General features: G+C 41.2%; 1 protein-coding gene and 1 long non-coding RNA gene across 2 annotated transcripts; one reads left to right on the top strand and one right to left on the bottom strand.

The window, feature by feature from the left end:
- Positions 1-1,217: 1,217 nt before the first annotated feature.
- Positions 1,218-22,910, bottom strand: LOC113009797 (cytidine monophosphate-N-acetylneuraminic acid hydroxylase-like). The gene is made up of 15 exons (XM_026148343.2): positions 22,792-22,910; positions 12,919-13,129; positions 12,749-12,840; positions 7,571-7,680; positions 7,147-7,337; positions 6,332-6,412; positions 6,176-6,242; positions 5,958-6,039; positions 5,742-5,879; positions 5,410-5,545; positions 4,541-4,684; positions 3,870-4,044; positions 2,479-2,595; positions 2,190-2,305; positions 1,218-1,681 (listed from the first exon to the last, which is right to left on the bottom strand). The coding sequence occupies exons 2-15, from the start codon at positions 13,122-13,124 to the stop codon at positions 1,543-1,545; spliced, it is 1,794 nt and encodes a 597-aa protein (XP_026004128.1). The 5' UTR covers positions 13,125-13,129; positions 22,792-22,910; the 3' UTR covers positions 1,218-1,542.
- Positions 21,854-22,291, top strand: LOC145421532 (uncharacterized). Its single transcript, XR_013902916.1, has 2 exons — positions 21,854-21,970; positions 22,102-22,291. It is a non-coding gene; the product is annotated as an uncharacterized LOC145421532 (long non-coding RNA).
- Positions 22,911-23,772: the final 862 nt, after the last annotated feature.

Raw genomic sequence — 23,772 nt, 5'->3', positions numbered from 1 at the left:
TATTGTGCTATGGTGTGTTGATATCTGTGCATTCCTGTATTATCCTTCTGTGTTACACATTTCAATGTTTTTTTTTTTCCTCGCTACCTGGCCTGACCTGTCTCCCCAATGTGATGTTTGTGTATTGTATGTACGGTCGGTAAGGTCTGTCATCTCGGTTGTGGGCAAAAGACCTGCAACTGACAGATAAAGACTCATCTCATCATCTCAAATTTAGCTTTTCTTCGCTCAAAATAAATTTCTCCTCAAAATGCAACACTTGCACCTGCAAACTTTTTTTTACGTGCGCTCAGAATAGTGGCACAAAAATAACGCCGTAGCATAGTGGTCGGGAGATTTGGAGTCAACAGCATCCATGACACACAACGTAACGTGTGATGTGTCGTGCGCAAAAGCATCAGCTCTATTATATTTTCCTTTTTCCTTCGGGATTAATAAAGTATTCTGATTCTAAGAGCCGTGCTTACAGAGCGCTTTGTAGTGAGTGAGAGCCGCTCCTCACTTAATTTCCTTTTGCTGCTCAGCTCTCACACAGTGGCTCAGCAATGCTCCAATCCCTCCGTATTGTGGCCAATCACATGCGAGGATATAGGATAATATCATTATCAATATAATACGAAGGAGCATCTGGCTGCAGTTTAAAGACTTTTTTGTCTTGGTCTCGTCTCGACTTTGTCTTGGTCTTGTCTTGGTCTCAGTATCCTCTGGTCTTGGTTTAGGCGGTGTTGACTACAAGTCTACTGGTCAGCCAGGGACGGACTGGGACAAAAAAATTGGCCCGGGCATTGAGACCGGCCCACCAGGTATTATAGGAAAAACCATAAAGCCTTTGAATGAAAACAAACACTGCTGTGACAGTGATGTACACTGCCTTGTTGGTATATGTATGATCTGTATCACCTTCATGTTTCCCTCTCACCACATATCCAAACCGACATCATGACCAGCAGCTTTACAGCTGTGGCTCCAGCAAACATCAGCTGATACTAGAAATTAATATTAAATAAATTCCACCAACAGATGATCAAGCTTAATAAATTTCTCCTCAAAATGCAACACTTGCACTTGCAAATTTTTTTACGTGCGCTCAGAAGGCACAAAAACAACACCATAGCTTAGTAGCCATCCTTGTTTCTTGTATTCATGCAACTCATGTGCTTCCTATTTTTCAGAAGTTATTGAATCAGCATGTTCTGTGGTTCAGGTGAGTACGCACATTAATAGCAAAATAGATGTCATTTTTATTACCATCAATTACATAGCATTGTTAAGGTAAAAACATAGATTTATACTTCACAGAAATTGATTGTAAACAGTTTTCCTGATCTGAAAGATGATTAAATGTGCAAAATCAGTGTTTTGTCTATTAAAGACTGATGACCCTGAGCTGAGTTCCTTACCTGACAGCCACCTGATTGATTACTTTGCTATCTCATTAATGTAAAGCGGTGACCTAGGGCCAATTGGAACTGCATAGTTAATAATCATTACATCAAATCAGTAACTGGATCTTTACAAATCCAGAATCAAAGCAGAATCAATTCACGACAGGGCACAGTTATTTCCCATCGTTGTATCACTGAGAGGTATGGTCGACTCATCGATGGTGAAGACCTGTTTTCGGAACTGTTCCCAGTCTGGCCTGCAAAGTGGCAGCTCTGCTTGGAAGTGCTTCCAGAACCTAGAGGCCAAGACGAGGTGATTAAAGTTCATACAGTCACAGTAGCACAGTGTCCCTGTGGATGCAGCCTAAGTTACTGTTCTTTAGCTGTAACTGACACGGACCCTAAATACATCACATGCAGGTAATTATGAAGTCAGTCAAAAAAGAGCAGCATCAAGGATTTCCCATTTACAACATTACATGGTTGTGATAGCTAAGCTAAGAGTTATTAGGCTTGAAAATGGCAATGAATATTCTTAACAAAATAAACATGCTGTAACAACATGTGTGTCTGAGTGCTCCTCCTACATAAAGTAAAATACATCAAAATTATATTTTGCTAAATAGTATTGTGTATTTTGATCTGTGTGTATAATCAGATATGTGTATGTATGTGTGTAAATAAATCTGTGTGTATAGATATTTATCAATTCTTCATGTTTAGCTCAAAAACACTGAAAGTGCAGCATAGTTATTCGAACAATTTACAGCATGACAAAGAATCCGTGAGATTAAATGTCTGTACTTGTGGTGGTAGATGTCTGGGTCTCGGCTGACGCGGTTCTGAAAGCCGATGTACAGGTCGTCCCACAGACAGCCGTGCAGCACCACGTACCTCATCACTCCAATCCTGTTTTTAATCTTAGATGAAACGAAGCAGCATGAGCATAACAGCATGTAAATAAAGTATCCAGGCAGAACAGGAGTTTTTCAGATGTTAGATGACAGACGTGATCATTTCCTCACGATTCGCTGGGAGTCAGGAGGAAATCACTATTATTCACATCCTGTTATCTGTTTGTTTAGGGACTCACCTCCAAGTAGGCGTGCTCTCTGTCAGGTCTCTTTGTGGGGAACGATAGATCCAGAAAGTCCACCAGATAGTCATAACCGTCAGTGATGCATTCAAACTTGTCGTCTGTTTCAATGACCTACACGGAGACACACTCTGAGTGAGACAGCAATGCAAAAGAAAAACGAGTGAGAGAAGGAGATCGTTAACAGCTAGAAGGAAGCGAGGTGGTGATGAGGGATCAGAGCAGAGAGCGAGTTGTTTGTTTTTAGATTTCATCATTGCAGGATGTTACCTGCACGCGTATTATCAGCTTCTGCTCAGGTACTACAGAGGCTGCTGTAGCATGAGGGAAAGGGATTATTAAAAAAGAAAACATAAAAATAAAATTTCTGCTCAGGTGTAAAAAAAACACGTATTTATTGCTTTAAAACACTGGAAGCCCGTCTCTATCATAGCATAGTTACAAGGAAGCTTAGCCGGAAAACGTCTCAGTTCTTTTGATTTTTGTTGAACTTCTACATTTTTCATTGGGTTTTATGGTTTACAAGGTTAACGGAAAGTAAAACGATGCACACATCACTACTATGTGCATGAAAAAAAAAGATTTCATTCATAATCACACTGCTCACTGCTTGGTGGACAAGTTCAGTACGGAAGATCTTTAGTCATACATCTGTCTGCTTCCCAGGTTTTTGGGGCTAATCTCAGCTTCACGTCACTGTCACAGCCTGATTGTGACATCACTGGTCTAGTCCAATCGTCTTTTTTAAGGCCAATCATCCTCCAATCCGCGTACTTTAAATCTCATCTGTTATTTCCCTTGCAGTCGCCTTCATGCAACCCACCTCCTCCCCATCTCAGCCTCTCCCATATTACTCAAGCTCCATCCAAACCTCCACCCAGACTCCCGGGGTGGTCCTGCCCTAATCCCCGTCACTGCTGGGATTACGTTCTGCTGCGATGGGCTCTCAGACTATGATGGCAAAATATCTTAATTGAATTCTGTACATTGATGAATCATGCTCAGTTCTTTCTAATGATCTCTCCTTATTGAACATCCATCTTATTGTCCAGCTCTTGTTGGCTTTCACGGGGCAGGAGGCAGGGCACATTCTGAGCGGGTTGTCGGTCCAATCTCAAGACGCACAATAGTTTTTATTTTGTTTTTTCTTAATGCTTTCTCCCCCAACCATATTAAAAAATGGACAAAGTAAATATTTTTACAGTCCTTTTTTGCAGGCTCGTGTGTTTTATTTGGTTTCTGGAAGCAGTAAGCAGAGAAATGCTTTTAGGTAGGAAAAGTCACGAGAACACAGTAAATGCAGACAAAGGTCAGATGTTGAGTGCAGAACAGTTCTTGACAAAAAAAAAAAAAAAGAGAGTCAAACAGCTCTGCAGGAGAACATTTACCCGCACAACAAGGTTGTAGTTTTGAAAGCCAGCCCACGTGTAATAAAACTGGATCCAGCTCTGATGTTTAAATATGTCCGACTTGATGGCACCGTTCAGCTCGTTCACATACAAGTCGAACTCCCAGCTGTCCTTGTAGAGTTTTGCACTGGCTGGTGGATTGATGATGGCCTCACTATGTAAAGAAAGTATTTCATTTAGCACCTGGGTGTTATTTACATGATCATTTTAGTTTTTTTACAAGTTGTCTTGTGCTGTTTGTAGTGATAACAGTTGAAACAAAGTAATGACATGATGTCAGCAGATAACATGGACATGCAGTCAGATCAGATGTTCTGATTGACATGAGCTAATTGAGCAGCTGTAGCTTGTTGTAACTCAGTAAGAATAAAAGTCATTTTATACAGTTACTGCACACATACAAACTATATAAAGATGAAAAAGACAGGCTGAAGCTACTGTCCAAAGCTTTTGAATTTTACATTGGCAGTGCAGACGGTGAGGATTTTTTCCCATCAGACTAATCTGTTTATTCACTGGCCTTTCAGCTACTGACATTACTGTTTAAGTGTCTGTGGTTTATGTAGTTGTATTACACAGATGGAATAAGAGTCTCTTTCCCACAGTGGCAAAGAATGGAAAACACAGACAAACATGTGAGCTGTTCCAACCTGCTGGTGGGGTCTCTCAGAGCGAGGCCCAGGTCCAGCACAGCACCTGGCTGCGGTGTCCAAGTCTTGATTGCTGGTGCCAGCTTATTAATTAGTGCATTGAGGTCCTCTGCACTGTTTTTGATATTAGTATCCTTTATGTATCTACACCCAACACACAGTACAAACAGACAGAGAAGTAAAAGGACACATAAAGAATAAATTAGGTCTCATGTTTGTTTAAATGCTACATCTGTAACAGTCATTAGCAGTCCCGTCACTGTCCAAAGTTTGGGCCACGACTGTGTCGTACAACCCTGTTTGCAGAAGAGTTGGGATGCTGTGTACGATGTAAATAATACTAGAATCTCAAAATCATGTTAATCTTATCCTTATTTATTAACATCACAAATGTATTGCATCAAACAGAGAATAAAACTTTAGTTTAAATGTTTTATGCTAACAACACGTTTCAAAAATGTTGGCGCAGTGGCAACAGGAGACTGGAAGAATGCTAAAACAATAAAACACCTGCTAGAACATTTTAAACGAATGATGAACTGAACTACTGTCAGTTAGAAACACAATTCAGTACAATAGGAGCAGCTCATGAAGGTGGAGTCGTGGTTGCAGAGATAGACTGTAGCTCATACAGATAAATAGGCACTAAATACAAAGAGGATCCCAGATATAGACTCTGTTTGATCAGTTATTGGATGGAGTTGCCCAGATGAACTACACATCAGCTTTGACCTTGGGATCTATCTGCATCAGATCAGCTACCTTTGTTGTGAGGATTCTTCCTGTCAGGGAACATAAAAGTCATTCCAACCCTTGTGTGCTTTATCGATGCATCTCTGGTGCTGTGCAAACCTCGTTACAAACTCTACCTGTCTGACGGATGAGCCTCCACAAAGTATCCAGCGAATGGGCAGTAGATCCTGGGCTGCAGGGACTTCGCCAGTGTAGCTTTGTAATTCAGCAGCTTCTTCCTCTCATTCTTGATAAACTCTGCCTTCCAGGAATCTGGAAACAAATCAACATTTGCTTCATCTCAGCAGTTTGGTGCACTTTGACACTGTTGATCACAACATGTGAGTTAAACAAGTCAGTTCCTACGTGGCTAAAAGAGCTACATGTGTCTGTCAAAAGACTGTAACTGAGACACTGCTGTGTGCGTGTGGAGCTAAATGCTAACTAAGCTAACCTAGCTCAGGCTCACCGCTGTATTTCCCTCCATAGAAGGTCATCGGGAATCCAGAAGCTCCTCCAGCGAAGTCGGTCATCATCACATCCACATGCTGTGGCAGCCTGCCGCCGTTTGGTCTGGTGCAGTCCACAGTGTTGAGGATCATGTGACCTGCAATCAAAACTGCGTTTTATATCCTAATCAGACTTATTTTCACAGCATCAGTAATAATATTATTTGAAATGACACCTTTGTAGTCAACAATGATGCAGGTGTCCATTTCAGGATGTACACCATCCATCAGGATCATGAACCTCAGGTGTTCATCAATCTGAGTGAGACAGGAAGAGCCATTTTACTTCATAATCATATTTCCCCCAAAATGAATTGAATCATTTTACAATTCAACATTTTCCAAACATGCTTATTGTAAATACTCTTGACCACATGATGGAGGTGTGACTTACATTTTGCCAAACACCAAAGGGAATGACTTTAATGTTGGTCAGCTTCACTTGGCTTTGCTTCAAATACCTGTCACAGCAGAAGAACAAACTCACTTTGTACCGGATTTATTTCCTCTGTAATTTATGGGGAAGATTGAGCTCCACGTCATTACTGACCAAAACACAGGCCTGGATGTGTCACCAACATATATGGGGACATCGGGCCTTCTTTCTGCCAAGACCTTCAGTGTGGGATAGCTACAAAGCAAACAACACGTCAGCACGCCACCGTGTCAACATGAACAGTATCCAAGGCTAAAAGTTAAACTCTTTGTAGATTCTGAAGTTTCTAACCAGAAAGAAACTTTTATTTAATATTCCAAAAACTGCTTTTGTTTCTTTTCTAGTCAGAAGTGACATTTACAGTGACTGTGTGGAGTCGTGAGCCACTCCTCTTTCTTCATATGGCTCTTCACAGAATGAGCTTGTTGTTAATTACAAACAATTACAGGAATACAAATCCTGTAATGTTAAAGGTTTGTTATCCTACAAAGTGGAACAAACTGGAAATGTATTTTTGAATCTCAGTGACAGTTGTAATTATATTCTATACTTTTCAATAGAACTATTTGCATGATTTTATTTGTCTTTGCTAATAATATTCTGTTACGTGCACAGTCACTTCTAAGGTTTTACATATCACAACATCATAAAGGAAGTAATCTGGTCTTGGTTTTATTATATATTTCTCCATCCTGAGTCGTTATTACAGTCCTGTATATGTGGAGTCCTTTTACAGCCTTTACTCTAAGAACATTTCCCCTCCCTTTGCCATGATGGTATACAGTGTGTGCTCCTGTCCAGATGAACCGAACAGCTGGAGCAGTTTGTAGATACCATACTGCGTTTTCTCTGAATTGTTTAGTTGCTTCAAATAAAATCAGCAGCAATATTTATTTGTATGTATATTTAGCAGCATTGGCAGAGCTTGCCTGAGGTGGTCTGAGTGCATATGGCTGATGTAGATGAGATCTGCACCACAAAGCCTGTCCAGAGCATCTGCTGGAGGCTCATGGAGAAGCCACCACCCTCTGGCAAACGCGGGACCCTTTAACCAGGGGTCGAACATGAACCTTCTCTCACCAAGCTGTAGCTCCATGCAGGCGTGGGTTAGGTAAGTCACCTGAGAGGAAGGTCAAAGAAAATGTCATCTTTGGAGACAGCTGATGCACTTTTCACTCTTCGTTCATTCACGATTGACAACATTTGAGATGATGATTATTATTACTACTTAGATCATTCAAGTTTTAGATCATTTTGCCAAACAGTTTCATAAGAGTAGCACAGTAGTATGCACAGTGTTGTCTGAAAAACTGGGGTTAAATATTTGTTATCTAAAGCGTAACATCAACGTACTTTGACTTCTCCCTCCTGGAGCTCCAGAGGCTCTCGAGGATCAGCCATCCAGGGGTCAACAGGGCTCAGCTCCACCAACTGCAGCCCCCCATCATCCAACACTTCGACCTCTGCGAGTGCAACAACAAGCTCAGGTGTTAACCTCACATGGCATTTATATTATTATCATTCTGTTATTCTCGATGCTTTAAATAGAGCTATTCATACTACTACTACCCATAGTAGTATTTAATACAAGCTTCACTGTAGCACCTTTTCCATGTTTCTTATTACAGAGTTACATCATTTATGTAAGTTACTATTTTATATGATTCAATTAAACAACACGAGGTTTTACTATTAATCCATCCATCCATTCGCTTCCGCTCATCCTTTTCAGGGTCGCGGGGGGCGCTGGAGCCTATCCCAGCTGTCATAGGGCAAGAGGCGGAGGTACACCCTGGACAGGTCGCCAGTCTGTTGCAGGGCCAACACACAGAGACAGACAACCATTCACACTCACATTCACACCTAGTGACAATTTGGATTAATCAATTAACCTATCCCCACAAGCTGCATGTCTTTGGACGGTGGGAGGAAGCCGGAGTACCCGGAGAGAACCCACGCAAACACGGGGAGAACATGCAAACTCCACACAGAAAGACCCCGGCCTGATGGTGGAATTGAACTCAGGACCTTCTTGCTGTGCGGCAACAGTGCTAACCACCGTGCCACCGTGCTGCCCTTTTACTATTAATATTATTATTAATTATATTCTGCTTTATCTTCAAACTGGATCGTTTGTCTTGACAGTGTGTTCACTGCACCACTGTGCTATAAATAAGTGAAGCAGACAAATCTGTGCTGTACCGTGTGCACATGACGTTAGGAGCTGTTTAAGAACAGGTCCTCTGTGAGAGATTTATGAGATCGACTGCAGAGAAGAGAGCTGCACTGCAGGTGGTTAACACTGTGATGATGACGATGGGCAGATTGGATGATAGTGTATGTGCTGTGAGGAAGAGAGCACTGCTGACTCAGAGACTCCAAACCTGAGAGGAAGATTTCTGTTATCAATAAATGATGAAACTGAACTGTTTGATTCATTTTTTACCAAGTTTGAGAAAGGTGAGAGCAAACCAAACTTTGATTATATTAAACATTCATAAGCAGGTTTGTGTGAGAGAGCAGGAGTGTGGGTGAACCCATGGTCGTGTCCAAATTCATGGGCTGCATCCTCCTGAGGCCGCATTTTAGTGATGGGATTTCCGGCTCTTTTTAGAGAGCCGGCTCTTTCGGCTCGGCTCACTAAAAAGAGCCGGCTCTTTCGGCTCCGAACCGGCTCTTCAGGTTGTTTTGTTGCTTTAATTAATTTATTATTCACAATAATATAAAATTATGCACAAAAGGAATTACTAACGTAAAAAAGTGGTTTTATTTATATATGTTTATATATAAATATATGCGGTGGCCCCTAGAGACAAAATCCTCTATGCTGTTGCATGCTGGGGGAGCAGGCTGAGGGTCGCAGATGCCAACAGACTTAATAAACTAATCCGTAAGGCCAGCAATGTTGTGGGGATGGAGCTGGACACCCTCAAGGTGGTGTCGGAGAGGCGGATGCTGTCCAAGATAAAGACAATGTTGGATAACACCTCCCACCCTCTCCATGACATGCTGGTCAGTCACAGGAGCTCGTTCAGTGAGAGACTGAGATTACCGAAAAGCACCACTGAACGACACAGGAAATCTTTCCTGCCTGTGGCCATCTCCCTGTACAACGCATCCACTTAACACACTGTTTACTGCTACAACTACACATGTTTCTTTTCCGACTATTTATTTATGAGTGACTTATGTATGTATGTATATATATATATATGTATATATTGTACTATTCTTAGTGTATTGTCTGTCTTGTCTTAATGTTGGTTTAAAATGGAGCACTGTAACAAAAAATAATTTCCCCCAGGGATCAATAAAGTATTCTGATTCTGATTGATTCTGAAAACACGTACAAACTCCAAAACACATTTCTAGCATGAACTGAACTTCCAAAGCAGAGCTACTAGATCACTTAAATTACACAATTGAAAGCATGTGTGTATTGTTTGTGTATTTATACACAGGCACTCAAATATATTCAAATAATTTAAAAAAAAGTTCATCTACCTGTTACTATCACACACCAAATCCGGTCGTTGGGTACTTGCTGGATTGTGTAGCCACAAGATAACAAAAGCTAAACACTGCGCCCAGCATCCTGGAGCACTTCTGTTGTCTTTTGTAAGTGTTTTGAGTTTTTACGTGCTTCGGAGTTTGTACGTGTTTTTACGTGTTTTGGAGTTTTTACGTGTTTTGGAGTTTGTACATGCTTCAGAGTTCGTACGTGATTTGAAGTTTGTATGTGCTTTGTCTCTAGGGACCACTGTAAATATACTTTTATTTATTCACGCCACATAAAATGTAATAAATAAATCATATAATACAAAAATCAACTATTCACATTTCAACTTTTAACTATTTAAATTTTCAGCTGTTTCCTTTTACAAATTTAAAGTGAAAACAACACAAAACACTGCAAAACACAATTAAATATAAATTATAATATGAAAACAAAAAGAACATGCACATTCTGTCATATGGGCCCGCATGAATCCGCACTTTCTGAATCCTTTATCATCTGCAACCGAAAATAGTTGTGGATGATTACTATACCTTTCTAATGTGACGTTGTTGTCCCTGGCTCTCTTTCTCTCTCTCTGGCTCTGTTCTTGTGCTACTGAGTGTAACTACCGCCCCTCCCCCCTCTGCCCGGCGTAAAGCACAAGGCTCGCGTGCAGAGTGAAGCGGAAAAAAGTGCGAGACAGAGGCTGAGAGAAAAAAAAAAAAAAAAACCACGAGCCGTCACGGCTCGCGATAAGGAGCCGGCTCTCGTCGTTCACGTCAAAGAGCCGGCTCTAAGAGCCATTTCGTTCGCGAACGACCCATCACTACCGCATTTGTAGACCGATTACGTCACAGCGACGCGCCGAAGGCTGTCCAAATTCGTAGACTCCTCCGAATGCAGCCGACAAATGCGTCCTCCTTTTCCCCGAATTTGAAGGATGGGTCGGGTGTGTCCTTCGTGGCCCACCATATCCCAGAATTCATAGCGTGGCCCAGCCAAACTCCAGTTTCCAACAATGGCGGCCGCTACTAAGTTTTAAAATTACTCTTACTAATCTTTCTGGGTCACAAAATAAACTTTTAGCATATTTTCAGGTGAGAAAGTAGTTGTGTAAACATCAAATATCTGCTCGGTTTATCAAGATATCGCATATTTGCAAAAGTGCTTCCACGTTTTCGGTGACGTCTGTCACCCACCAGCTCGACAGCTGACCGGCCCAGAATTCATTGCACAGAACTTCATTCACGTAATGATGGCGGCACAAAAAGAAAAACCGGGAGACGAATACACTTTTAAATGTAAGAATATGAAAATCTGGTGGTACAAAAGTTACATTTTTATAGCGGTTATGTTGTTAGGGTTGTGAATTTGCATAGACTTGTAATATTTATTTAAACAATCTTCATAAAAAAGTGTCCGTAAACTAGCTTGTATGGTGGGTCCCGCGGTTTTTCATTGCCGCTTACATTTTTCCCAATCCACTTTTTTGTGATATGTTTATAGGCACCAAAGAGCAAACGGCAGACTTCATTAAAACTAGAGGAGAAAACGATCACCTCTTCACTGGGGTAAAAAATTCAGCGACTGTGGGATGGAGGCACACGAATAAATCAATTTACACATCATATTCATCTGAGTACGGTTTCAACAACCCTCATTCTGTACAGAACCTGTGATGTCCAGACGATATTCCTCTTGTGTTCTGCTGTGAAAACTTTTGGATTTAGGGATTATCAGTTGTCATGGTTTTCTCTCTTCTCTTATTTTTTTGTGTGCGATCAGGACTATTCTCGAGAAGATGGGCCTGCAAGGGAAAGTCACCCCCTTGCAGGCCAAAAAGAAGTGGGACAACTTAAAGAAAAGATACAAAGAATGTGTGCTGTCAAGAAGATAATTTAAGAATGAAATTTAATAAATGCACATTTACTAAAAGTTGTATTGTTTATATTTGTCTGTCATTTCTGATTTCCTCTGCCTTTAGGATTGCAAGTGTCCAGGGTCAGGTGAGGGAGTCAGTGCGAAGCCCACTGCTGCTGCTTGGCCCTGGTTTGGCCTCATGGATGAGGTGATGGGACAGAGGCCTTCCATTAGGCCGCCTGTCCTTATTTCCTCTCTCCCTGAGGACACTCCAGGGCCAAGTACAGCAGTGGGTGACCAAAGCACACCATTGTTTTTCTTGTGACATTACCAATAAGTCTGATGTGTCACATGACCCTCTTCCTATTGGAAAAACAAAAGTTGTATCCAAGATGGCCGACTTCTAAATGGCCACCATGGTCACCGCCCATCTGGGGGAGTTTGCCCCCTCACATATACTAATGTGCCACAAACAGGACTTTAATATCACCAACCATTCCCATTTTATTACGGTGTATCCATATAAATGGCCCACCCTGTACTTTACAGCAATTTATGCCGACTGTTGAATTCCTGGAAACCTGCACAGAAACGATAACTGCGCTGCTGGCTAATGTTTAACTGGGATTTAAAAGATATATATATATTGTTTACTCAACCGCCACACTCTTAGATAATGCAAGTAAATGGAAGAGAGATACCTTTTTACACAGATTAATCAGAACAAGTGCAGTCACACAGCGATGTTGCTGAGTGCTGAGATGCATAGTGCTGGGCTAAGAGAGCTGTCCCTTTTAACAACTGGTTATATTTACTATTCTTTGAGGGGAAAAATGACCCTGCAGAGAAGAAAATTAGATTATCAAGTTTACACTCCACTCATGTGAAGCATGGAAAAATGTCTGTTGGAAAGAATTAGTTTGACATTGCTTCACAGTTATTGGCACAAATTGTCAAATTATTCATTAGAAGGGGCCCTCTGCCAATTTAGCATTAAAATTAAAAAAAGCACAGAAAGTAGTTGCTATTCTGACTGTTAGCGCCGACTGTGGCAAGAGCTATAGTTACAAGCTAACCACACATCCCATAATGCAGCTTTGTAGTTTGCATATTTAGATTTCAGATCCACATTGCAGGAAGTGGCATATCAATATACAGGAAATGGCACTTACCGAGCTCATCCTGCAAGAAGCTGTCGGGCGGGTTCACATATTTCATTGTTGACACGTTTAATTTCCAGTTGTGTTTGGTGCATTTTACAGTCCTGAGGGAACAGAGAGTTCTGTCAGCTATAATCAAACGTCGACCACAGATAATCTCTGAAATCTGTTCCTGTTCTTACATTGCATCCAGGTCTTCAACGTCTTTGACGAACAGCCCACCTTGATGCTTGCACTGGTTTTTGCATGCTTTCAAGTCATTGTTGCTCTTAAATATGATGTAACATTTGCCGTCCTCTGGGCTTTTCTTGAAATTGACTCCTTCTTTGAGCGAGCCGACTGCTTCAGCATCCAATGACAACAACACCTTTGCTATTTGAGAGGCCATTGCACCTAAATGTTAAAAATCAAAAAGAAGAGTTTTAACTCACAGTATTTGATGCAAGCACAAAGGATCTTACAATAGCTTTGATTCAAATGACAGACTTCAGACACTGAAAAGGACGTTGCATTAATCCTTACATGCTGTTGGGGTCAAACTTGATAATTAAGTACAAGTAAAAAAGCCCAAATGTCATTATTCAGCCCAGATTTGATTACTTTTCCTAAAGTGACTCAAAAGCTGTACTCATGTGTAGCAGTAGTGTGGAGTAGTCTGCAAGTTTTGTACAGTGAGGCTGTTGGAGGACCAAGTTAACCTACATTTCTATTGAGATGGATTTTTAATCCACCCGTGAGGGTCAAATCAATGAAAATGGGTTGCTCGTATTACTCTGGTTGCTCGTATTACTCTGGTTGCTCGTATTACTCTGGTTGCTCGTATTAACTGACTAGTTATTTGTTTGTGAGTTTTCACAGTTTCAAAGGTGTCGTCCAAACTGACCTGGTTTCTGGCAATGTTAACCTTTACCTGACCTTCAGCTGCTTCTTTATGGCAACTACATCTTTATGACACACTCCCATAAACTATATGAGATAGCTAATGGCACTGGCATAACTTCAGGAGGTAAAGAACAATGTACACATGGAGGACAAAAGTCTGGTTTACAATATGAGCTCAGGTCGAAATTCTTCAAATGAATGTAAACATTTATAAATCCCTTTATGCACATTGCTCAACAAATACATCTCATACTCTACTTCAGTTCAGTTATCTGCATTGAGAATTTTCTCTATCACCAACATTAGTCCCTTTGTTTTTCTACGGACACTCAAATTTCTCCTTATCAATAGGAATAAAACTTTAACACAGTTAAAAAGAAAGAAAGAATGAACCCATATTTCAACCAATTTGGGAGCGAAGCTGAAAAACACTTTAATATATGATTCATTTGGTTTTGTATACAGTATGGTTGTTCAAGGAATGTCAACAGAAATAATTCGGTTCAATTTATACAGCAAATCACAACAACAGTCAGTTCAGGGCGCTTTATATTGTAAGGCAGACCCTACAATAATACATACAGAGAAAAACCCAGCAATCATATTCAGGGTCACCTGGTCCAGCCCTAACTATATGCTTTAGCAAAAAGGAAAGTTTGAAGACCTGCAGAGCGAGAGCGAAGTGCTCTAATAGGGTGATATGGTACTACAAGGTCATTAAGATAAGATGGGACCTGATTATTTAAGAGCTTGGGGGAGTTTTTCCTTCCTACTGTTGCCAAACTGCTTGCTCATAGGGGGTCATATGACTGTCGAGTTTTCTCTGTATGTGTTATTTTAGGGTCTACTTTACAATATAAAGCACCTTGAGGCAACTTTTGTTGTGATTAAATAAAATTTAAAAACATTTAAAAGCCTGCATATTCGGGGGACAGTCCCTTGATCTCTTACATTTATACTTTTTATAATTTCTAATTCAGTGCCTACTTTTCCTGTTATTTGGTACTCTGTGTTCCTGTACCCTTCATACACACTTTTGATCAAAACATCTCTGTCTATCTTTAACAATCAATCCTTCCTTTATGGTGCTACACTTTGATTCTGTCTCGTTTGCTACACTTGTCTTTATCCCTGTATGGCGTGAGTGGTTATATACAGAGTCGTGACGTACAACAAGTTCATCACCTAGTTCTGCTTTTTGTCTATAATTACCAAAATGTGTTAGACGGCAGACAGTGCTACGTTTTGCACTCTACCATAATGCTGCTGCACCTTTTCCTGTAATGCTGTTTTGTGAAAACTATTTGCTCCTGCAGTTACACCGAGGCCTGCTAGCAGTACAGTACCATCTACAGTTCCACAGGCAACCTAGAGATGAAGAACGATATAAGAATGGTAAATAGCCTGTATTTGTATAGCGCTTTACTCAGTCCCTATGGACCCCAAAGCGCTTTACACTACATTCAGTCATTCACCCATTCACACACACATTCACACACTGGTGACGGCAGCTACGTTGTAGCCACAGCTGCCCTGGGGCGCACTGACAGAGGCTGAAAGAAATAAAGGACAGAAGAGGAAGATATTATTTTCAAAGATAAGACTGCTCAGCAAGTCACATTTTGTGAACATTAAATCTTATTTGTCACATCCTAATAATCTGTTTTTAAATCAGGTATTTCATATACACATGATCTGTTGCTGGATTAAGCTTTTGTGGAGCAAAACTACAAAACTGAAGTATACTTCAGCTGGTTTTGTGCTATTATTTATTTATTTTTAATTGACATTAGGAATCACTGTACAATACCACCAACTTCAACAATTTGTCACTACATGTATTTTTCTTTTTTCTGTATTTAACCAACTAAAATATCCATACAAAAGGATGAAAGAAGAAAAAAAAGGAAAGAAAATAGAAATAAGCAAAGGAGAAAAATAAAAAAAAATACAAAGGAAAAAAAGGCGTGTAGGGAGTGTGTTTGTTTCCATTAATATAACTAATATTTCCTCTAGTCTTCTCGTAGTTAACACCGTCAAAATCATGCTATTAAAAGGTTGCATGAAAATGTGTGCTAAGCAGTTTAGTGCTAAACCAGCTAGTTTGCAGTATTGCTGTTTAGTTTACAGTGATGCACAGTGTTGGACTGTTGCAGGGCAGGCTGAAAGTGACGATGCTGATTCACTCATCTTTATCAGTTTTTAGTTCAGTTTAGAGCTGGGCGATAGAACGATAACGATATGTATCGCGATATAACTTTTACTCGATAGAGAAATTAAGCTATCGCGATAGACCTCGCCGCTCTTGTCCTCTTTAAAAAAAAAAAAAAAAAAAAAATAAAAGGTCAGCCAATCCAAATTAAGTAGCGCAGAGCCGAACCAATCACAGCCGCAGCGTCACGTGACTTGTTACGTACAGCACAAGTGCCAAGCCGCACGTGTGTTTGTTTGGGAAGCAGCCAGCGGGTAATGGAGGAAATGAGTGTGCCGACTAGAAAAATCAACCGAGCGTGACCGAAGAGAAAACAGATGATGGTTCCAACGCCGGAGAGATTGTCGAACGGAAGAGCCACAGAAGTTCCGTAGTGTGAAGGTATTTCTGCTATTTCAAGTCTGACAAAAAACAGAGTAGCGTGCACTGTAAATGTGCCGAAAGCAAGTCTGGAAATACAATAAACTGGTGCATGCGTCACACTGTGCGCCACGTTATTGTTTCGGTGAAATGAATTTCTACAATACTGTTAATTCTACTCTCTGCAGTGTTTAAATGCTTACATATACACACAGTTACTGTCCCTCCACACATACGACTCGGTTCTGCTTCTATGCCCCAGCTTTGTTTACTTTTTCCCACCGAGGCTTCTAGACTTCTGATTGGCCAACATTTCTGCACGGTTAGGAATCTAGCGCCACCTGCTGCTTTGGCATGTTCATAACAGCGTTTTCCTTCATTTCTGCCTTTATGTGTGGACGGGATTATTTTTTAAAACGGAAACGGAAAATCTCCGTTTTCAAAAATACCCGTGTACGTGTGGACGTAGCCTCAGTCTCTGACTGGAAGCGCTAATTCGTCATTCGGCTTTTGTCAGACTAAAGTAACTGTTAAAACTGTTTGAAAAGCTCAGCTATACAACAAGGAGAGATTGAGAATTTCCTTTTAGTTCTCAGTTTATTTGATATTGACAAAAGTTAGTCAGTTTTGTCTGTTCTTCTGTAAAACAAACTAAGATTTATTTTTAGAATTAATATTTTGTTTCTAAGTGGAATTGACAGTTTAGTCTGTTTTGTTTGTTCTATTTTGAAACTTAAACGCTTTAGCGGCTGCCTTTTGTGTAGTTTGCAATATTTGCCTTTATTTATCTGAAAAAGTCTCATGTTCCTTAAGTACATCTACCCTGTTGAACTTATTATGGGAAATAAATATTTAAATCAAAACAAGCTGCTGATTATTTCACATTTTACTTGTGAGCACATTTAAATCTTACAAATATCGTGATAGATATCGTTATCGCCTGAAATGAAAAAAAAAAACATATCGTGATATGAAAAAATCTCATATCGCCCAGCTCTAGTTCAGTTTCATTTATGTACCACCAAGTCACAGAAACAGAGGCCTCGAGGAACTTTATATTGCAAGGTTAGACCCCAGCTTTGTTTTACTAGCTTCATATTCTGTAGTAGATCTAAATCTGTTATACAGCTCTGAATTCATTTTGGCTAGATCCACAAATAACAGTGAATATTGAAAAAGCAGCGTGCATCAGCTGATCGTTGGCTTAACAAACAAACGATTATGTTCCTTAACTCTAAGCCCTGCTTTTCCCCACACTGCACAACGACATCCATAAGGTTACCTCACCTGAACTCTGGTATAGTTTTAATCCTGAACTGCACCGTGTGATGGAAAGTTTCAGGATTCTGACCTTCTCTGTTGAGTTGATATGACTGAACATAAGGATCGTGTTTTGTCAGTTATACTGATGTGCTTCAGCTGCACAGTGTACTAAGGCAAAGCTACACAGAAACCCTGCGTGAAGATGACGCTGAGTGCATGCTGACCACAGCACCGGCAGTCAGAACAGTCAGAAGAAAATTCAGAGATGAGTCAGACTCTAATTCTTCACCTTTCTGCCTGGAACCACTGTGGTGATAACGTTGAAATGTCTTTGTGCTGCTTGTTATCTTTGCGACATGTTGTCAGCTTTATGTTCATACATAAAAACTAGCAAAAAGACTGTTTGTGTTTCTTTATTAGGATAGAGATTTGTGTTGGAACTACATCTGTGTTATTTCAGATATCCATAACATTCTTCCCCCAAATTACTGGATATTAATAAATTATGCTTAAGGTATTAAAATGTGGTATCAACAGTTCCTGAACAAGTGTCAATATGGAGCGGATGTCAAAGGTCACTTGTGGTAAACAGTTTATTGATACAGTGTGAGCTCTGTCTCTCATACATGTGTGGATGACTGCATTAATGTGCAGACAAACACTGGGTCTTATTACACAGTTATCTTAATGACACACTCCCATAAAATATATGACAATCTCATGTTTGTAAAAGCTAAAGAAATATGTACCCATAGACAGACAGAGTGATTAACATGAACGTCGAGACCAAAAGGAATCCGTGCAAAACACAAGCTAACCAAAACTTATGAATGCAACTGAAAAGAGGCTCTAAAATTATTAAACAAAAAAATGACCAAAACTCAAATAAATTTCAAAACCCAACGGCACAATCAACAAATAACTCAAATAGCACACTGTTACTAAATGAAGACCAATGATACCATCCATCCATCCATCCGCTTCTGCTTCTCCTTTTCAGGGTCGCGGGGGGGCGCTGGAGCCTATCCCAGCTGTCATAGGAGGTGGGGGGTACACCCTGGACAGGTCGCCAGTCTGTCGCAGGCCCACACAGGGACAGACAACCATTCGCACTCACATTCAATCGCACATTTACACCTAGTGGCAATTTGGATTATCCGATTAACCTATCCCCACCAATGATGCCAAGCACATAAGAACATCTACATAACATGGCTGCAGAGAAGAGAAGTGTTGCAGAGGGCCGATCGAAGTTCTGCACTATAAACTATCCGTGTTCACCACAGTCAGGAGAGCCAGAGCCACAAATTCAAGCCGCCAATCAAGCTAAAGCTAAATTATAATTAACAGCAGAATATTCTCGGCTCTTAATGAATCACTTTTTTTGATGAATCTGTTTATTCACACCTTAAGGATGTTTCAAAACATTTGTAAAACTGCACAAATAACACTTTGTGGAGTGTAGATGTTAACACTAGCAGCAGACTGAATACCTGAGTTTTTTTCTGCTACTTAATTTTAGAGTAAGTGGTAGGCTAGAAATGAATGCTGTACATACATCCCCCTGCATGACGGCACATGAACACATCAGCTCCATCAGGTGCTGCAGCTTGTTAAAGTCCCTCTCAGAGCATTTTAACATCAGTCAGACTTTTATTCAACTCACCGTCAAAGACGCTGTTTTCAAAGAGATGCTTCTCACGAACCTTAGAACGAAGTTGCTTCGGTCAAACTCCACCACACACGGAGATATACAGTCACCCCCCCTCCCCTTGCAAACGCCTTCGACACTTATTCCCTCCCAATGCAGACGGTGGGTCAAAGGGCACCAGCGCATATGCTGCAGGCCCGGATGAGCTGTCTACACTGGCTGTCTCTCACCGTTTACCCGTCCCTGTTGCTTGTCATGTGTTTCTATGGTGTGTTACGACTGTTGTCGTAATTATATGTAAAATTTGAGCGTGCAGGTGCTCCTCCGTGATTTCTGAATCCAGTGACGGTACGTCCACTGACGATCTGCGCCTCACGCTCCGCATAAGAGAGGTGGAGACCCGCAACAGGGAGCTGGAAGTGCAAGCTATGCATCTCCGTATCAGAGCTCTTGAGCTTGAAAAGGGCTCAGCTAATGGTTCCCCAACGTCATCAAGCACAAGCGCTTCTTCTTCTGCTGGTTTTGACATAAGTAAGCACATCAAGTTGGTTCCCCCGTTTCGAGTCTGAGGTAGACTCCTCTTTAGTGCATTCGAGCGCATAGCCGCTGCTTTGAAGTGGCCGAAAGAGTTTTGGGCCCTCTTACTCCAATGTAAGCTTGTGGGAAAAGCCCAAGAAGTGTGTTCAAGCCTGTCTGTTGAGCAGAGTTTAGATTATGAAACTCTTAAGAAAACTGTGCTGCAGGCGTATGAACCTGTCCCTGAAGCATATCGGCAGAAATTTAGGAATCTTAATAAAACTGCTAACCAGACTTTTGAGTTTGCGCGAGAAAAGAATGTGTTGTTTGAGAAAAGGTGTTGTTCATCTAAAGTTAAAGCCGTTGAAAACTCTTATTTTGCTGGAGGAGTTTAAAAAGTGTTTGCCGGAGCGCATCGTGACTTGTTTAAACGAACAAAAGGTGTCGTCTCTCACTAACGCGGCTCTCCTGGCTGACGAGTTTGTTTTAACGCACAAAAGTGTTGTCTGTGCACAGAATTCGTTTCAGGAAAATTTCTCTGAACGAAAAAAGTCACCAGGAGCAGTGCGTAAAAATGTATCAGCGTTTATTGCCAAATCAAACGGTCGAGAATGTTTTTATTGTCACGACTCAGGACATTTGATTGCTGCGTGTCCAGTATTAAAAAGAAAAGAAGCGAGGGGCACTGAATCTCCTGCAGGCGTGGGTTTGATTAAAACCACTTGCTCGCCAAAGGTGCGCATGGAGGCTGAACAAAACCCGAAAGCTGACATTGATCCGTAGTTTCTACCATTTGTGTCATGCGGCTTTGTTTCGTTGACGGGTGAAGAAAATGATAAAGTGCCAGTCACGATTCTTAGAGATACGGGTGCGTACCACTCATTCTTACTAGAGTCTGTGCTGCCTTTGTCTGAAAAAACATCCTGTGGTTCCGACATACTAGTGTGGGGAATAAAGATGAGTGTCACCAAAGCCCCTCTGCATATGGTACACCTGCATTTGCTGTTAGTGTCGGGCTATGTTAAAGTCGCCGTGCGCCAGCGATTACCAATCGAAGGAGTTTCCTTCATTCTTGGTAATGATCTAGCTGGTGGGCATGTTTTTCCCCCGCCAGAAGTTGTTGATGTTCCTGCCTTTGCTGCTGATTCACACTGGAAGTCCCAGGCCTTTCTAACCCTCTGTCAGCCAAGTGGAAGCTAAATTGGCTAGTCTTTTAGCATCAATTCATATGTAAATTAGGTCGTTACCTGAGAAGTGGGGGAGTGGGGCATCTCTTCTGTTCTGGGTCAATCTGACCCGCAACATAACAGGAGGGTTAATCTTGAATTTGTTTTCAGTTTCCTCATTTGTTCTAATAACACACAATGCTTATGCTGTGATTGGCTGTCCTGTCTGAATGGAGGATCATGATAGCATCTTGTTTTGGCTCAGTATAATCTGTGAATACAAATATCATTGACAGCACACGTTACCTGTGTACAGGTTCTGTTTTAGTTCTGTGACCATGGCAGGTGCATAAGGCTCTGGGTTATCCATGCATTAAAAAAATGCATCATCGCTCTGTTGCTTTAATCAGTCACATCTTTCCATGACAGGGTTGATGCACATACACAATCTATAAATGACTCTGCTTGTTTCTGTTCTCTGTTAGAAGCCGTGCAGACTGCTGCACTGGATTGTTGTTTCTTTGATGCAATCAAACTGAAACCTGACAAAGGTACTGTCACAGCTGCCGAGGTGAGCCGTGTGGCGTAGAAGGGAGAAAGTAGTGATGTGACGTTCTGTATCGAGGCTTCGAAGCGTGTGTCGAGGAATGGAGGGGGCGTTTCCGCGATGCGCGTATCGAGGCTTGTTTCATTTATGGGAGGAGCTGAAAATGATGACGTCCGAAGCCTCGCTGCCCGGCTGTACCACGTGACTGGTTCATGAAGTGGTTCGAACTTTGCCGCGAGATATGACAGCGATATAAAGCCCTCAGACTTCATTCAAAATGTGGGTGTTTGATGGAGAGTTGCGGTTAGTGAGAGTTTGGAGACCGTTTGGAGGTTTATGAGAGTGAGGAGAGAAAGTCAGGAGAGAATGGAGCCAGCTAAGAAGAGGAGGATGTCCTCCCCTGTGTGGGAACATTTTGATCTTATTCCTCCCAACAAGGTATGTAAATTTCTACAGAAGATGTATTTTCATGATACTGATGGTGCAATACAATTTATGTTAAGCTGTCTGTACTTTTGTACAAGGTGAAGTGTTTGCTATGTGCCAGGGAGCTGGGATATAACAACAACATCCATGCTTAGGCACTACAGAGCTTTGCATGAGAATAAGAGGAACACCGATTGTGGAGCAAGACCAGGTGAGCCATCAAATGCCATGATAATATAGCATGCAGTAATGTTACTAAATGATATAACAATATTATACAACTGTTATAAGTTACGTATGTGATATTTATATTTGTGCTTTATCTTTATTGCCTTTCCTCAGGAGAACAATCTCAAATAGATGAAGACCTGGTCAGCATGGTGATTGAGGACTCCCAGCCATTTAGCATTGTGGAGGACAAAGGATTCAAAAGATTTGTTAAATCATTAAATCCCAGCTATGTTCTCCCCACTAAAGGTTATAAAAGCAGTGAAAATTTAGTTTTTACAGAATAAAATGTGAACAGGCAGGACTGAGGCTCAAAGCCTCAGTGTGTAGCTGTCCATACCTCAACGTTACAAAAGCACAACTACTGTCCACACCCCAACCACACCTCACCTCACAGTAAATGATCATTTCCATTTCAAGCATTTCCAAATAATCATTTCCCATACTGCCACTATAAATATACACAGTATACTGCCATCACTACAATATACATGTTTTACACACTCCTTTTGTTGTTGACATTTACAGGCTGTGTGCAAAAGGCCACACTCTTCAAATTCATGCCAACTAATATTTTTACGTCCAGTAGGTGTCCTACTAGAGCAAATGAAGCTTCAAGATGCTTTGCACTGGGCGGAACCAATTGGATGAAAAGCTTCAGTGCTTCATGAAGCTTCATCTGCCCATCACTAGGAGAAAGGACCCAAAACGCAGGCAGTAGATGATAATGCTAGTGATGTTTTATTTACACAGTGGTGAGATGGCAAAACAGGTAAAGCGGGAAGACAAACCTAAATGACAAACCTGAGAGGGTACCAGAATGGGGCGAGGCAGCGCACGAGGGACAGGACACCGTGGAACACAGACAAACCAACAACAGGCAGGCGAACACACAGGGCTTAAATACACACAGCAGCAATCAAGGGATGAGCAACAGGAGGGCAACACACCTGGGAGAAATCAAAGCTGACGGGACAGAGGAAGCGTAATCTGAACACACTCACATGAGACAGAGACCTTCAGAATAAAACAGGAAACTCACAGACACAGAACTGGACAAGACGCTGAACTAAACAGACAGATTCACACACAGTGTGACACCATAGACAGAAGTGGCACCAGGACAGGCACAGAACAGAAACCTAACAAATGACGCTGAAAAACTAGTTCATACATTTATTACTTCCAGGCTGGACGACTGTGATTCATTATTATCAGGAAGTCCTAAAAACTCCCTGAAGAGGCTTCAGTGTAAAGAGTTTCAGTAAGTTTAAGAGTACTTTATGAGGATTTGTATCATAAGATGCTGTCAAATGTTTTTACAGTATTTTACTGTACAAAGTAAAAGGTTGTGGGAAAATGTATCGTCTCTTTTGTCACTGTTGTAAAGAATTTTGCAGCAGTGATGGGACCCAGGAAAAACTGACCAATAGCAACAGAAACTTCTTTCAAACTGCTTTTTTCCAATCCTTTGGTGGAACGAGCCGTAAAAAGAAAACTCAGCAGAAGGTCAGCATGTTCTTATTATGTTCGACAAAACAAAATGATTTCCCAGATATGTTTCCTTCTAAGCTGATTCTTTTTCGTCATTGGAATGTCATTCAGACTGGAGAAGTGCAGTCGGATAATAACAAAGAGAGGGAAGGTAGTCAGAACTGAGGGGATCGAGCTACCAGAAGGCAACATTGCAGACATAGAGGACAGCTACAAGTACCTGCAGAGGGTCAGGCAAGTCCTGAGAAGTCAGCTGAACGTTGAGAACAAGATCCAGGCTACGCCCTGCCC

The sequence above is a fragment of the Astatotilapia calliptera genome, chromosome 17 (genome assembly GCF_964374335.1).
Source record: "Astatotilapia calliptera chromosome 17, fAstCal68.1, whole genome shotgun sequence".
Lineage (NCBI taxonomy): Eukaryota > Metazoa > Chordata > Actinopteri > Cichliformes > Cichlidae > Astatotilapia > Astatotilapia calliptera.
Note: the sequence above shows the minus strand (reverse complement) of the source record. Positions and strands in the feature narration are given on the sequence as shown.

Excerpts from the sequence above, each read along its gene's own strand:
- LOC113009797 (XM_026148343.2), bottom strand. The coding sequence starts at position 13,124 with ATGGCCTCTCAAATAGCAAAGGTGTTGTTGTCATTGGATGCTGAAGCA. Across the intron at positions 7,681-12,748 it reads CTTCTTGCAGGATGAGCTCG|AGGTCGAAGTGTTGGATGAT; the intron begins GTAAGTGCCATT and ends TTGCACTCGCAG. Across the intron at positions 5,546-5,741 it reads CTATGGAGGGAAATACAGCG|ATTCCTGGAAGGCAGAGTTT; the intron begins GTGAGCCTGAGC and ends ATTTGTTTCCAG.